Source organism: Zootoca vivipara, chromosome 7 (genome assembly GCF_963506605.1).
Source record: "Zootoca vivipara chromosome 7, rZooViv1.1, whole genome shotgun sequence".
In the NCBI taxonomy this organism is placed as follows: domain Eukaryota; kingdom Metazoa; phylum Chordata; class Lepidosauria; order Squamata; family Lacertidae; genus Zootoca; species Zootoca vivipara.
The window spans coordinates 17185879-17203156 of NC_083282.1; the positions used below are offsets into that span (position 1 = coordinate 17185879).

At 44.3% G+C, this 17278-nt stretch overlaps 1 protein-coding gene across 4 annotated transcripts in view; it reads left to right on the forward strand.

The window, feature by feature from the left end:
- VAV3 (vav guanine nucleotide exchange factor 3) overlaps nt 1-17278 on the forward strand; it is a 157405-nt gene that overhangs the window by 78488 nt on the left and 61639 nt on the right. For all 4 annotated transcript variants that reach the window (XR_009557868.1, XM_035124355.2, XM_035124356.2 and 1 more), the window contains exon 16: nt 14755-14856. Coding sequence is in view for 3 of the 4 variants with exons in the window: in XM_035124355.2 (XP_034980246.1) it covers nt 14755-14856 (102 nt within the window). In the remaining variant the exon portion in view is untranslated. The remainder of the gene's footprint in view (nt 1-14754; nt 14857-17278) is intronic.

Genomic DNA, 17278 nt, shown 5'->3' on the forward strand with positions numbered 1-17278 from the left:
CTGAGACCAAGATGGCCCGGCGGATGGAGTTCCATAAGAGGCAGCAGCATGCTGGGGAGTCTGTATCCGCATTTCTGGCTGAACTCCGGAAGCTCGCTCAGCACTGCGGCTTCCAAAATCTGGAAGAGACTCTCCTGGATCGGTTTATTGGTGGTCTGAGCAGCAAGAAAGCCAGAAGACGCATCGTGGCTAAAGAAGAGGTTACCCTTGCTTCAGCCTTGAAGGAGGCCACCGCCACGGAGAATTATGAAAGAGAGGAGCTTGATGCCAGTCGCAAGGCCACTAAGCCACAGATAGAAGTTGCGCATGCCATGGACGAGCTAGAGGCTACTCCAAGCCAGAGCCCAGTCCGTGGGGTTGAGTCGGTGCGTCAGGCCTGCACAGTGCACAGAGATCGCCGAGGCAGTTGCCCAGGTTGTGGCGGAAACCATGAAAGGAAGAGTTGTCGTTTCAGGGATGCCATCTGCCGGACGTGCGGAAAGACGGGTCACATCGCCAGGGTCTGTAGATCGGCGGCGTCGGGAGCGACAGGAGCACCTAGACTGGAGCATCGCAGACCGCCCACAGCAACTCGTTTTCTAAAGGACTGCCACTACGTAACGGAGATCAATGGGAGGGCCGTGCAGTTTCCAGCGCAAGGCAAGGCACACGTCAAGGTGAAGATTGAGGGTCAGCAGTGCGACATGGAGGTGGACTCCGGATCTGCATTCACCATCGTGTCAGACCAGACCGCGAAGACATTCTTCCCCAGGGGTAAGTTGCCCCCTCTGGAGCCCTTTCCGGCAACCTTGCAGTCGTACTCAGCAGGCCGCATCCATGTTATGGGAATGTGTGCCGTGAGAGTACAGTTCCGGGACAAACAGGCTGTACTCAAACTGGTGATTGCGAAGGGCAGTCGCCCCAGTCTCCTGGGCACTGACTGGTTCCCTGCCCTGGGACTGAGTATCTCAGGGCTTAATTCAATCCAAACCTGCCCTGAGATGAGCGAGGTATTATGCAAGGAATTTGCTGGTCTCTTTAATGGAAAACTGGGTTGTTATAAAGGGCCCCCAGTTGACTTCGAGTTGGACCCCGGGGTGGCTCCAATCCGACTCAAACCAAGGCGAGTGCCATTTGCACTGCAACCCAAGATCGAGGCAGAGCTGGATAAATTGGTCAAGCAGGGAGTTCTCTCACCCGTGGACTCTGCTAAGTGGGAGACTCCAATCGTCACGCCCCTTAAAGCAAATGGGGAAGTCAGGATATGTGCAGATTACAAATGTACTATCAATAAGGCACTCAGGGGAAACTCATACCCCATTCCAGTTGTATCACATCTGTTGGCTAAACTGGCTGGGGGCAAGGTGTTCGCCAAAATTGACCTGGCACAAGCTTACCAACAGCTGCCAGTAACCCCACAATCAGCGGAAGCACAGACTATTGTCACACATAAAGGGGCGTTCAGAGTTAACAGATTACAGTTCGGCGTTTGTGTGGCCCCAGGGATTTTTCAAGGGCTCATGGAACGCCTGTTAAGAGGTCTGCCGGGGGTCTTGCCATTTTTTGATGACGTTTTGATTGCTGGAAAAGACCCACAGGAACTGGTTGCGCGTGTCCGTGCAGTGTTGCTCAAGTTCAAGGAGGTGGGGTTGCAACTGAAAAAGGAAAAATGCAGTTTTGGGGTGCCAACGGTGGATTTCTTGGGGTTTAAAATTGATGCATCAGGCATCCACCCCACAGATGCTAAGATTAAGGCCATCATCGAGGCACCACGACCACAGAACAAGACGGAGTTGCAGTCATTCCTGGGACTTATTAACTTTTATCATTCGTTCTTACCCCAGAAAGCTTCGGTAGCTGAACCATTACATAGACTATTGCAGAAAAAGAATGTGTGGCGATGGGGGCGGGAGCAGCAGAAGGCTTTTGACTCCTTGCGAGGAATGCTGAGTAGCAGGAGCGTCCTTGCTCATTATGATGAGTCAAAGCCGCTGGTCCTGGCATGTGATGCCTCTCAATACGGTCTGGGGGCTGTGCTGAGTCATAGGGAACCGGATGGGTCGGAAAAGCCCATCTCTTTCTATTCCCGTACGTTGTCGCCCACGGAGCGCAACTATGCTCAAATTGATAAAGAGGCACTGGCTATTGTGTCCGGAATCAAAAGGTTCTATGATTATTTGTACGGTCGCCAATTCTCCATTGAAACGGACCACAAACCACTGTTAGGGTTGTTCAACCCAAACAAACAAACGCCACAAATTCTCTCCCCCAGAATGTTGCGTTGGTCAATATTCCTGAATGGGTTCCAGTACACCTTGACCCATGTGCTGGGGAAACAATTGTGCCATGCTGATGCGCTGAGTCGCTTGCCCCTTCCTGGCGGGAGCAATGAGGATCCTGCTCCGGCGGAGCACATTATGATGCTAGAAACACTTCCGGGGGCTCCTGTAACAGCTACGGATATAGCTGAGAAAACGAGGAAAGATGCTGTTCTCTCCCGTGTGCTCACTTGGGTGGGGAGGGGGTGGCCAGGTGGTCCGCATGAAGAAAAATTCAGGCCTTATGCGACAAGGCAGCACGAATTGTCCATGCATAAGGGTTGTCTCCTATGGGGAGATAGGGTGATCATCCCAGCACCACTGAGAAACAGGGTTCTTGAGACGCTTCACATGGGACACCCGGGAATGGTCAGGATGAAGTCGCTAGCCCGATGTTATGTGTGGTGGCCTGGAATGGACCAGAACATAGAACAATGGGTACGAACATGCAAGGCATGCCAAGAGGTGCGGCCAGAAGTGGCCAGAGCACCAGTCCACTGGTGGGAGCAGTCCAGGACTCCCTGGAGCTGGCTGCACATAGATTTTGCGGGGCCATTCCAAGGGAAGGTCTTTTTGGTTATCGTTGATGCATATTCCAAATGGTTAGAAGTGGCGATGGTCCCTAGCATGGCATCAGCTGCCGTAATCAAGGTGTTGAGGCAGCTGTTTGCTACCCACGGGTTACCTGAGACCATTGTATCAGATAATGGGGCAGCTTTTGTATCCCAAGAATTCAGGGCATTCTTGGCTGATAACTTCATAAGAGGGGTCACATCCGCGCCCTTTCACCCATCCTCCAATGGGCAGGCTGAGCGCATGGTAAGAACAGCCAAAGAATCCATTGCGCGCTTAATGGAGGGTAACTGGTCGGCTCGCATTGCGCGAATGTTATTTTTGCAGCATGCGACGCCGTGTACTGCGACGGGCAAGTCGCCAGCCGAGCTGCTCTTAGGTAGAAGACTGGTAACGGTGCTGGATTATGTCCACCCAGATAAAATGCCAAACCGTAATTCAAGAGCAACCCCCCAGGCTGAGACTGACACAACAAGGTATCTCGCCCCTGAAGATCTGGTCTGGGTGAGGAACTATTCACGAGGTCCGCGGTGGGTGGCTGGTGTGATCACCCGGGCTAGTGGACCTGTGTCCTATTATGTGACCTTGGAAAATGGGCAAGTTTGGAAGAGACATATAGATCAGCTGAGGCGCCGGGCGCTCAGCAGGGAGGAGTCAGATAATTCATCCCTGGCTAATGACGCACAGCTGCGAGACCAGAGTGAAAATGGTCCAGAGGTGCAGTCACCAGGGGCTTCAGCAAATGAACCAGGGTCTGCTAGTCCTCATGATGACGAGGTACAGGTCGGGGACCCTGAGATGTCTGGGACTCCCTCTGTTCCTGATGAAACCCCTATAGCAGCCCCTCCACCACAGGTAACACCCAATCCAGAACCTGCAACACCTGTTGTCAGGAGATCAGGTAGACGTTGTAGGACCCCACAGTACCTGAGGGATTACGTCTGCTGTGCTCACTAGGGGGGGAGGGGTGTTGTGTATTGAGTCAAAGGATTTTATATCTGTATTATTATTGTCTGTATTTGCATTAGGATAAAGTAACTGCCTTTTGGTCCCAGAGGGTACAGCTACTATTGGTTCATTTAAGCTGCTGTATTTGGATCCTCTGTCTTATTGGTTTCCTCCAAAAGGCAGCACTGTGATTGCGTGATATTGTTCCCTCCAAAATGTATCCCTTCCTAGCTAGTCCCCTGTCCCTATAAATGTAGCTTTCCTCTCCTCAGTCTTCAGTCTTGTTCACTTTAATAAAGAGCTGTTACTAGAGAACTGTCTCCAGCATGTTTTGTCAAGAGAGCTGAAATCACAAACCCCACGTCACAACAGTTTTAAATTCTGAACAAAACCGCTTTGCATTTTGGCTAGCCTTATAAATAAACTGTGGCTTTTCTGAGCGAATTCACCCCCTCCTTTTTCACTCCTGTTCCCTAAAAGTTGGGGACTTCTCCCCTTTCAGCTTTCAAGCCCTGAGCAATATGCTTGCTAGGTCCTTGTGTCCTTTGGCATAAAAGTACCATACAAGCCCATTTGATCACTTCAGTATGTAGAACTTGAATTTTCCAATGCCGCACAGTGTTCGTTCCTCATTTACAAGGAGTCATTGCTTTAGTGTCACAAATAGGGAATTCCAGAGCACAGATATTGTGACACTAAAGCAATATAAGGCAGTGCTGAAAAACTTTTATATTTCTGTGAGCCTATGCAGTCAGATGATTTAGTTCTGTTTGTTTTAAATGTTCTATTGGTCTTTATCTTGGTTTTTAACTATGCTTTTATGGATTTTTCTTTTGAATTGCCTTGTATATTTTTTAAGCCTGATTTATATTTATTAACAAGCATAAAATAAACAAAGACAGGCAATTTTATTTTTAAAAGGCAGGATTTAAACATCCCACTCAATGAGGTCACAGAGCCAAAGGCATGGCAAAAAAGAAAGCGTTTTTGCCTGGTGCTTAAAGCTATGTAATAATGGCACGAGGCAGGCCTACCGGGGGAGTGTTCTACAAATGGGGAGCCACCACTGAAAAAGGCCCATTTTGTGTTGCCACTCTCTTGACCTCCTCAGGAGGGGCCAAAGAAGGGCCTCAGTCAACAGTCACAAGGTCTGGGTCAGTATCATATGCTTGATGGATTGGGGTTCTGACCTATATCAAGCTTTATAGGTCAAAACCAGCATTCTGTTTTGGACCCAGATCTAATTGGTTGCCAGTGCAGTTGGGCCAAGATTGGTATGTGCTCAGACCATCTTACTCCGCTGAGCAACCTGGCACCAACTACACTGTTTGGTGGATTTAAAGTCACGTTTATCTGTGGGCAGATAGAGGTGTTCTTCTAACATGACACACCTCTTCTCTCTTGTTGAAGACCCCAAACGATGGGAAAAGGTGTTATCAGAACACTAGTATTACTAAGAAAACCAAACAGCTCCCCAAACACTGGAACTAGAAATCATTTACTACTGAAACAGACTGCAAGCAACATAGTACAGCATGATTAGTGAGAGAAAAACAGGAAGTTAGGCAAGGATTTGCTTGGATCAGACAAAAAAAAAGTGGAACAAGCAATCTTTAACTCAGGCATCCCCAAACTGCGGCCCTCCAGATGTTTTGGCCTACAACTCCCATGATCCCTAGCTAACAGGACCAGTGGTCAGGGATGATGGGAATTGTAGTCCAAAACATCTGGAAGGCCGAAGTTTGGGGATGCCTGCTTTAACTAAACAACATGGATAGGGTACAGCTCCACCTGCTGTTGGAGGAGATTAACCACACTTTTGGTATTTAATGCATTCATCAAATTCACATGCTGTTCCCATTCCATCAAGAAAAAAACATCTGCCTTGTTATTTTTCCTTATCTGAAGTGGCTCTTAGAGTCAGATTTTTAAAAGTCTTGAAGGGAATTATACGTTTTATGTTGCAACGTATATAGAATATATCTGTTTTTGACAAGTACACTACTTTAGACTGCTATGCTATAGCTATTCACAGTGTCTCATTTTTTATGTCCTTGAGAACTTTATATTGAGGGGAGCATTCAGTCATGCAGATCTGTCACTTACAGTTTGAAGTGATAGATTCCAGGAATTGTTTTATCATGCGATCTACAGTTTGTATCGACTAGGCCTAAGCTTACTTGTGTAATCATGTCCTTTTGGGCCAATGTTTCCTTTGGACTAAAGTTTAGTTAGGTTTGTTGTGAAAACAACAACAAATGACTTATTTCATATTGAAATTTTAGGCAGAAAGGTATTTCCTCCCTTAAATACACCCCCACCCCAATTGTTGGGGGGAAATTAATTAAATTGAAATTACTTGACATCTAGGTGGGAAGAGGTGAGTTGTTAATTAAGTGCCCTAGGAAAGCAATTTTTCAAGATTTAATTGAAATGTTTGTAATGGGTTTAAGCAATGACTCTGCTGCGGCCTCGACATAGAAAGGTGAGAATGTGCATGGGTTTTAATTGCCGAAACTTGGTCAGTATTGAATAGCTGCTGAAGAACCACCGGCTTAAGACAAACAAAAAGGGCAATGGGGTGGGATAGGATAGGATGCGATTCAGCTCTTCAAATGCATCGGTGGGAGCAACACAAGTAAGAGAGAACAAACTTAATTAGGCTAAAAAGCAATTGTGGGCATACAAACCAATGGCTATTGGTTGGTCTTTAACAAATTAGGGCTGGGAATTGGGATTTTTTTCTTAACTACTGGAGCTGAATATCTCTGGAATAGTCTCCCTAGAAGAGCTTTGATAGCTAAGTGACCTTGAAAGCATTCTACCTTCAGTCCAGGGTTGTAGATAGATACTCCTCCAGTCCCATGTGGTGAATAAGAATCACCTCCAGGCAGCAATGCAAGGAAGGATTATACAAATTCGATTTTTTCCTTCACTTAGGCTACAAATGGCTTATATATATGGGATACCATTATTTCCTCTCCCACTGGTTCCTAGTTGTTGGATGAGTGATACCCATCAGTAGCCCAATCTTCCAATTAACAGGGCCTTTTACATTCTGTCTTGGGTGGCGCATTAACGTGCAAACTAGATGAATAGAAATTCATGACTTGTGAGATTATATTTATGGGACAGGCTCATTCAAGGAATGAGTCTCATATTGCAAGTTTGCAAGATAACTCTTCACCCCACTAGCAGGCTAGACAGCAGGGCTTGCTGCGTGCTTGGGAACTTTAGGCCCACTTGAGCTGTTGATTATTTCAGTATCTTACTTCTAAAATTACTCTCTCATGACAATAACAGTGTTTCTCCAATACACGATTTTGGAATTTTTGGAATCTTAAAAACTTATCATTCGCTATGCAGCGCAATGCTTCACTTTGGCCATATGTCAAACTGAACTTATTTTATTATGCAATGGGCTTCCTAGCATGTTAGTGTCATTTAAAGCCGTATATATAAGCCCCCAATCTTTCTTTCAAAAAACCTTTTGTGTGTCAGATCCATTTTTTAAAAAAAGCAGCTAATGTTGAAATGCGGTGTGTAAAATTCTTTCTCTAGCAGAAACACTGCATGGAAGGAAATAGATTTTTTAGTGTTACAGAATCTCTGCAGGAGGGATTTGGACATGTTTTATTTTTAGGAACTTGACCTTCTGTGGGAATGAAGAGTCATTCCTCCCAAAAGAATGAAAACCCATTGTACTGTACTTCACAACCCTTTTCTAATAGATCATCCTAGGATAAGTTATCAGATACCAACGCCTATTTAGGATGATGCATACAGGAGCTGTGCATGATAAAGTATTACAGATGGAAGTACAGTTGCTTTTTGGTGCAGTCTTAGTTGTAACTTCAAACTGTCCATAGAAGCCTAAATCTGATGATAAGTTAAACCATGTTACTAGTGCATTCTGGAGACCACACACTGAATCTAAAGAGCTGAGCAGGTTTGGCAACAACATTCATGCTTCTTGGTTGGATAAGTGCCCGTACATTTGCTGCTGGTTCCCAGGAATCTGAAATGCATTTCTCTACCTTTTTGTTAATTTAGGCCTAAGCTCGCACACTAGCTCAGATTTTGGTGTTAAGACACCAACCGATTCTGTAGGAATATTATTTGGCCCCTGTCCTGTTATGTGCATTTACATATTTATTGATTTACTCTCTGCACTATCTCTAGGGTTCAGGACACGTAACAAGCACTTTGGACTCAGTCTTTTTTTCACACCCCCAAGGAATCAAATTGTTCCAAATGTTGTCAGGTAGTAATGCAAAGAAGTGGCAGTGTCTGACTAGACAACATCTAGGCAGTGGTGGCCATAATTGTCCAAAATACATTTTGGGTGTGGGTGGGCTCCAACCAATTTAGGTGGATAATACACTAGTATCCAATTACATATCTTCAAAGAAGCGGAGAAACATTATTATGAGATGAAGAACATAATACAATATTGTTATTATGCTGTGGATGTAATGTATTTTGATTGCACTAAGGCTTTTGACAGAGTCCCCCATGATATTCTGGAGGAGAAGCTGGTAAAATGTGGGCTGGACCAGGTGAGTGTTAGGTAGATTTGTAGCTGGTTAGTGCTTATTAATGAGTCCTTGTCACCCTGGAAAAAAGTGACAAGTGGGGTGTCACAGGGTTTTAACCTAGGCCTATTGTTGTTCAATTTCTTTAAAAATGACTTGGATGAAGGTATTGAGGGGCATGCTTATCTAATTTGCAGATGACAGCAACCTGGGAGGGGTAACTAATGCTGCAGAAGACGGAATAGGGATTCAAGATGACCTTAACAAAGAACTGTGGCTAAACTAACAAAATGACAAATGTAACGTTCTACACTTGGACAGGAAGAACAAAGAAATAGCTGCACAGATAAAAGATGCAGGACCACAAGCTTATACATGAGTCAACAATGTGGTGCAGCAGCAAAAAAGCTAATGCTATTCTAGGCTTAATCAATTGACATATAGTGTCCTGATCTAGGGAAGTAATAGTCCCACTCTATTTTGCCTTGGCCAGACCATGCCTGGAGTACTATGTCCAGTTCTGAGCATCACAATTTAAGAAAGCTATTGACAAGCTGGAACATGTGCAGAGGAGGGTGACCAAGATGATAAAAGGACTAGAAACTAAGTCTTAAGAGGAACGGTTGAGGTGAATTGGGTATGCTTAGCCTGGTAAAGAGGAGATTGAGAGGAGATATGATAGCCACATTCAAATATCTAAAGGGCTGTCACATGGAAGATGGAGCCAGCTTGTTTTTTCTTGTTCTAGAGGCTAGGACCTGAACCAATGAGTTCAAGTCACAAGAAAAGAGATTCTGACTAAACATCAGGAAGAGCTTTCTGACAGCAAGAGCTGTTTGATGGCGGAACAGTTTGAGGTGGTGGATTCTCCTTCCTTGGAGGATTTTAAGCAGAGGTTGTTGGATGCCCATATGTCATGTATGATCTATTTGATATTCCTGCATTGCAGGGGCTGGACTAGATGCTGTTTGGGTCCCTTGCAACTCTGCATTTCTATGATTCTATGGTGCCAACCAATTCCCCACCCCACTGGTGGAGAGAATTTGGGGGGAAGGGAAAGGCAATGACCTTCCCTCTCACTTATCTTTGCAAACAGAATGGGCTATGTTGAGGTCAGGTTAACAAAAAAATTAGTATGAACACCAGGAATTAAATGAGAGGCATCTTTTTCTCTTAAGTAAAAGGCATATTGAGGATATAGTGAACATGGGCTTACCAAAAGGTATAAAATAAAAAAAATAGTTTATGCTTTAACTAGGATGCTAAAAACACATTTATCCTCAAGTTACGTGGTATTAATTGGTCTTTGTCATTTCCTCTATTCTCTTATATCCCCAAGTGGAGTAAGCTTATGCCCCAAGAATTAAACTTCTTGAGTATTAAATATTTTGGCTTTCATTGCAGGAAGTATTGAAATAATGAAACATTTCAGAAGCTCTCCCAGTAGGAAGTACCCGAATAAACTTATGATTTGACACATCTTGCTCTTGTGTTTCATATCACATTATTTTAGTCTCATCAGATGTGACATATAATTTGACTACATAAACCACTGTGACACAATGCATAATGCCTGGTCAAATATTGAAATGAGCAAAAGAGCTTTCAAGCCCACAGTTAATGCAGCATTATAGTGTTTTGATAAGGATTTTCCTCCTTCCATTTGTAGGAAAATTGGATCGGAGGGATTTCACTTTCCTATCTGCTTTTTATTCTGTTTTCAGTGTCCATCTTCCTTCACGGTGGTGTTAGTAGGACTTGAACATGAAACCTAAGGAGGGGATTGCAAACTTGTGGCGCTCCACATGTTGTGGACCACAACTCCTATAATCCCTGACCATGGTCTCATGGGTGTTGGGAGTCCAGCAACATTTGTCTGTAGTCAGCTCTGGCTAACACAAGGAGCTACGCAGAAGACCCAACAATGAAGCCTCTTATCAGCAATAGGCCAAAGTGGGCTTTGTGCTCACTGGTTTTAGCAAGAAAGGTAGACTGTCATCTGAGAGGCTGTCCTTATCTCTCTCTTGCCTTTAGCACACTGAGGTGTGGCTAATTACGTAAAAGTATAAATGAGACATTAAATTTGGATCTAAGGAGCTGAGCGTTTCCGTGCGCTGCTCTAGTTTGCCAGAAGCGGCTTAGTCATGCTGGCCACGTGACCTGGAAGCTGTACGCCGGCTCCCTCTCGGCCAATAAAGCGAGATGAGTGCCACAACCCCAGAGTCTTCCATGACTGGACCTAATGGTCAGGGGTCTCTTTACCTTTAAGGAGCTAAGCAGGTTCAATCACGGAACTCTTGATGTGAATCCATATAATGATGATGATGATTATGATGATTTTTTGTGTGCCCTGTCTATCTGACTGGGTTGCCCCAGTCACTCTGTGTAAAGGTAAAGGTAAAGGGACCCCTGACCATTAGGTCCAGTCATGGAAGACTCTGGGGTTGTGGCACTCATCTTGCTTTACTGGCTGAGGGAGCCGGCGTACAGCTTCCATACGTACAGCATACAGCCACTCTGGGTAGCTTCCAACAAAATATAAAAGCACAGTAAGACATTCAACATTAAAAGTCCTTATATATAATGCAAGTAATTGTGTAGTATTGAATCATAATATTTCTTTAATCCATGGGGAAAGAGTGATTAAATAACATGGAAATTTTAGGAGAACTTGTGAATGTTCCCACAAATTGATGGTTTTCAGCTGCATGTGAATGGAGCCTGAAGTATTGATTCACATTGTCTTGTGTGAGTCAATATTATTGAGCAAAGACTGTGCATGGAGATGGGAGCTGTGGGGTGAGATTCAGATTTAAGACTCTGTGGTTTGGTGAAGGTGGCCTCTGTTTCACATTACTTGTTGTTGCTTCCTTTGGGGACTGCCCTGAACCATTTGCTGCCACTACTGCCATTTCCAATCCCAGCATCATGATCCAGCCAAATATAAGCACTGTGCATGAATTCAGTGCGTGAAAATCTAAGATCTAACTTTACCATTGAAATCTGTGGAACTTCAAAGTACTTTAGATGAGAGTTTGCAGTGTGTGTTTCTGAAACCCACATTGTGCTTGTATTTCTGCTCTTGAGAAATGAGCATAGTGGCTTACTGCCCAGTGAGGCAATTTTCACCGAGGAAGTTTGTATTCTTAACTCCCCAAGTTTTAACTTTGCTTGCTTCACTAGCCTGAAGTCGTACAGCCCAGCCATAAGCCTGCCACTTCAATGAGACCTAACTCAAGAAACAAGTCTTGGAAAGCAGAGTAGAAAATAACACATTGTTGATGTTTGTTATTGGGTACATTTGCTGTTGCAAATTGCATCTTTCTCTTGCAAGATAGCATTTTATGCTGTTAGTTCAGAGCATGACCAAAATTGTATAGCTTAGCTCAGCGTTTCTCAACCGCTGTTCCCCGGAACACTACTGTGCCGCGAGACGCTGGCTGGTGTGCCGTGACGTGAGAAGGGCGATTTTGCAGCATCGTGGTCCCCTTCCGCTCTAGCTGCAGGAAGCCAGCCAGAGCCTCCCCCCCTTTTTTTGCAAATAAATTTTGGGAGGGAGACTGAGGGAAAGCCACCCGCTTCTCTCTCACGCCGCTTTACGGCTGCTGAAAACCCCCCGAGAGAGAGCAGCGCCGCCGTACAGCGCCCAGGCTCCCTCCTCTCCCAAGGTAAAGGGATCCGCCGCCGAGAGTGGGAGGGGGGAGAGGGGGCGGGGGGAAGGAGGAGCGCAGGCGAGAGCTGGTGGGCAGGAAAGTTGGCCAAGTCGCGGCAAGGCGAGGCAGGCGTGCGGGGGCGCGCACGCAGGTAGCGGCTCGCGAACTGCGAGGCGCCAACACGGCAGCGGAGAGCTAGAGCGCGCGAGGAGGGAGCGCATGCAGGCGCCGCCGCCGCTCTTCCAGCCCAGCTGCCATTCTCCCAACACTAAGCGCTCCCCTCTCCCCTCCTTCCTTTTATCCCATACCCCCATCTTTGCCTCGCTTTCTCCCGCCCTGCCCGTGGCCGCAATGAGCTTGACCCGCCAGAAAGCAATATTTGGCAAGTGTTTCTTACAGTCATAATTATAATATAGGGCGGCATAATTTTTTAAACTTTGTTAATGGTGGTGTGCCTCGTGATTTTTTTCACGGAACAAGTGTGCCGTGGCCCAAAAAAGGTTGAGAAACACTGGCTTAGCTGACCAGTAGATCTCTAGATCAGGATGAATCCAAGCTGTCGTCCTCCTCTTCCTCCTCCTCCTCTTCTTTCTCATATATCCCATGTGGCATCTCTTGTCAATTGTAATATTACAGAATCATGAAAGAATTTCTGTGACAAAAAATTCATTGTTTATCCATGTTCCCACTCTACAATTTTCAACAGTGGAGATGAAATGTAAATGCCTAATGAGCTTGGGAGAAAATTACCGAATTTTTCCGTCTATAAGACGCCCCCATGTATAAGACATCCCCTATTTTGGGGGACTCAGATTTAAGAAAACGGGGAGATGTATCCGTGTATAAGACACCCCCTAATTTTTGACTTTATTTTTTAGGGGGAAAACCTAGTCTTATACATGGAAAAATACGGTAGTTTTCTGTATATTACTTTGGTAGTCCTACACTTTTTAATATTTCTACTCACTTGTTAATGTGATAAAGGCGAAACACAAAGCTATAAAATAAACATTACACATTGTGACACAAACTACATTTTACTGTGACTTGAAATCAATGTTGGCATTATAAAAATTGCACATGTAGGTCACACACATAAGGGTAATGTGTTCTATTAGCAGCTGGTGTGTTCATTTCCAATTGCTTATTTAGACAGGTCTGTGTGCAGATGACAATTTGAGCAAATGTAGCTTTTGCTGGAAAATCCATACAGGAGCAAAAGACAAAAGTCACTGATACATTTCTTATTTGCGTTATTGTCTTGTGCCCCCTGTTTAACCAATAAACTATTGAAATACAAACAGGCAATGTTGTAGTTAAGAGGAATAAGTGCATTAAAATAGGCTCATATGAGATATGACTCCAAGAATGAGCAGCGTTTGAGAGATTTGCATAAACAACAGCATAAAACAGTTATCATTTGAGTATTTTATAGACACTGCTACAGGATATGGTGGTAAGGTGATGGAAAACAGTGAACAGGACATTTCCAAACATAACATTTTGACTGTCTGTATATATTTTTCTCATGTCTTTTTCAATATTAGATATGACTAAATCTACCTGCAAATGTTTGTTCTTGGCATTGTTTTTACCATAATAGAAACATCATCATAATGAATGTCCTCCAGGCATATTGTATGAGGTTTTCTTTCTGATTAATCTCCTCTACTCAATTCAGATTCTTTATATGTTTTGCATAAATCTATATTGCTTTGTGCTAATGGCAGTGAAACTTCTAACATTGATTAGCTGAGCTGATAGGAAGCTGGAATGTTCACAATAACCTGTTCTAGAAACAAATCTATCAGAATAATTCAGTAGGAAGTTACGGGAGTCCAGGGGTGCAATGTGGCTGAAAGGCAATGCAACAGGAACCAGAGAGAAGAGTAGGAGATTTGAAGATGGAGCAGGAAGGGGTTAGTGAGAGCGAGGCCTTTGAAGAACCTTCACAGTGCTTTAAGGTCAGGAAGACTGTGTTTATGGCTCTTGGTGCAATGTTTAGAAATATTTTGCATGTCTTCGTAGCATTTCTGGAAAGGTAGAAATTGGAGCAGTTCTAACCCAGGGCTGAGTAGCTTTGTTTACACAGCTATGGAAGATTCTGGCAGGACTCAGTTTTCACTTGGAATCAACCCTTTTCAGAGCTGCTGCACATTTTCTCAAGCTATCCACCACAACCCCCGGGTCTCTTTCCTGGTCAGACACTGCTAGTTCAGACTGTGTTTGCATATACTGAATATCAGTATCAGTATTGATTGTCATGGGCTGGCTGTACGCAGAGGTATGGTAGGAGGCACCAGCTTCTTCCCCAAGGGAAGAAGGCTCAGAGTCAGGGGATCGGTGGTGGGGCAACAATGAGTGAGAAGAGGGAGAAGATTGGGAGGTGTCAGAAACTGAAGAGGTAACAGGGTTAATGATCGGGGAGACTCTATGGTGGAGAGAAGTCCAGAAGCAGAAGTGGCAGCAGAAGAGGAGGGAGGCCAAGAGGCAGACATGAGTTGGGCTGGCCCATTCCTGACATTGATATTGTCCAGAGACGCACCACTTTACACTGTTTACACTGAACCACATTTGCTGTTTTAATGCCCGGTTTGGAGAGATCTTTTTGAAGCTCCTTGCTGGCCCTTTTTGTTCAGCTTTATCATTTACTATATTTTATTGCTCTAAGCATAGCAACAAAAATATTGGTTCCTGTGCTCTGCAAATATTTACAAATATTGAACTAAAAACTGTATCTTTTTCTAGGTCCAACATAAGGCCGCATTATGGAGAAACAAATACTCATAACTTCAAAATGCATACCTTCACTCGTGTAACATCCTGCAAAGTCTGTCAGATGCTTCTGAGGTAAGTGTCAAGGGAGCCGAATAATAATTAGAATTACACCAAAGTTGGGGAAAAAAACTATTGCATTGAATAAATTAATTAAAATTATCCGTCTGGCTAGAACAAGGTCTCCTGTTAAAAACTGATAGGATTTAAAATCCAACTTGCACAAACTGATAATTCAGTATCAGGATAAATCTGGCTGTAGTGTCTAAACTACATGAGTATTTGTAGCTAAAGATATAGTTTTGCTGATAGATAAATCTCATCTGTGCAACTGGTGGCTTGTGGGGTCTGTAGAACAATGGTTTTTTTGCTCATGGAGTTCCTACCAAATTTTTATCAAGCTGAAATAAAATGTTTGTAAAGAAAAGTGATCATGCTCTTCTGGAGTTTATTATTCAGTGGAAAGGAGCAACCAAGCATACTAAGACTCAGATCCTAGACTTTAAGAAAGCCGACTTCAGAAAACTTAGGGAAACGCTGGGTGAGATCCCATGGACAGAAATACTAAAAGGGAAGGGAGTTCATGATGGTTGGGAGTTTGTTAAAAGGGAGATATTAAAAGCACAACTTCAGGCAATACCAATGAGATGGAAACATGGAAGGTGCCTAAAGAAGCCAGGGTGGCTATCTAAAGAACTTTTAACTGAGTTAAGATTTAAAAGGGATATGTACAAAAAATGGAAAAGGGGGGAAATCACCAGAGAGGAATTCAAACATATAGCCAGCACATGTAGAGAAAAAGTCAGAAAAGCTAAAGCACAGAATGAATTCAGGCTTGCTAGAGAGGTTAAAAGCATCAAAAAGGGCTTTTATGGGTATATCCGTAGCAAAAGGAAGAACAAGGAAACAGTGGGGTCACTTAGAGGAGAAGATGGTGAAATGCGAACAGGGGACAGAGAAAGGGCAGAACTCCTCAATGCCTTCTTTGCCTCAGTCTTCTCCAAAAAAGAAAACAATGCCCGACCTGAAGAATATGGAGCAGATGATTCAGCAGGGGAAACACAGCCCAGAATAAGTAAGGAGGTAATACAATAATACTTGGCTAGTTTAGATGTATTCAAGTCTGCAGGGCCAGATGAACTGCATCCAAGAGTATTAAAAGAACTGGCAGAGGAGATTTCAGAACCACTGGCAATAATCTTTGAAAATTCCTGGAGAACAGGCGAACTTCCAGCAGACTGGAGGAGGGCAAATGTTGTCCCTATTTTCAAAAAGGGGGAAAGAGAGGACCCAAACAATTACCGCCCAGTCAGCCTGACATCAATACCAGGAAAGATTCTAGAGCAGATCATTAAGCAAACGGTCTGTGAGCACCTAGAAAGAAACTCTGTGATCACTAAAAGTCAGCATGGGTTTCTGAAAAATAAGTCATGTCAGACTAATCTGATCTCATTTTTTGACAGAATTACAAGCCTGGTAGATGAAGGGAACGCTGTGGATGTAGCCTATCTTGATTTCAGCAAGGCCTTTGACAAGGTGCCCCATGATATTCTTGTAAAGAAGCTGGTAAAATGCGGGCTAGACAATGCTACCATTCAGTGGATTTGTAACTGGCTTACTGACCGAACCCAAAGGGTGCTCATCAATGGCTCCTCCTCATCCTGGAGAGTAGTGACTAGTGGGGTGCCACAGGGTTCTGTCTTGGGCCCAGTCTTATTCAACATCTTTATCAATGACTTGGGTGATGGGCTTGAGGGCATCCTGAGCAAGTTTGCAGATGACACCAAATTGGGAGGGGTGGCCAATACCCCAGAGGACAGGATCACACTTCAAAATGACCTGAACAGATTAGACAACTGGGCCCAAGCAAACAAGATGAATTTTAACAAGGAGAAATGTAAAGTACTACACTTGGGGGGGATAATAAAAGGGATAATACAGGATGGGTGACACCTGGCTTGAGAGCAGTACATGTGAAAAGGATCTAGGAGTCTTGGTAGACCACAAACTTGACATGAGTCAACAGTGTGATGCAGCAGCTAAAAAAGCCAATGCAATTCTGGGCTGCATCAATAGGAGTATAGCATCTAGATCAAGGGAAGTAATAGTACCACTGTATTCTGCTCTGGTCAGACCTCACCTGGAGTACTGTGTCCAGTTCTGGGCACCACAGTTCCAGAAGGATACAGACAAGCTGGAACGTGTCCAGAAGAGGGCAACGAAAATGGTCAAAGGCCTGGAAATGATGCCTTATGAGGAACGGCCTAGGGAGCTGGGTATGTTTAGCCTGGAGAAGAGAAGGTTAAGGGGTGATATGATAGCCATGTTCAAATATATAAAAGGATGTCATATAGAGGAGGGAGAAAGATTGTTTTCTGCTGCTCCAGAGAAGCGGACACGGAGCAATGGATTCAAACTACAAGAAAGAAGATTCCACCTAAACATTAGGAAGAACTTCCTGACAGTAAGAGCTGTTTGGCAGTGGAATTTGCTGCCA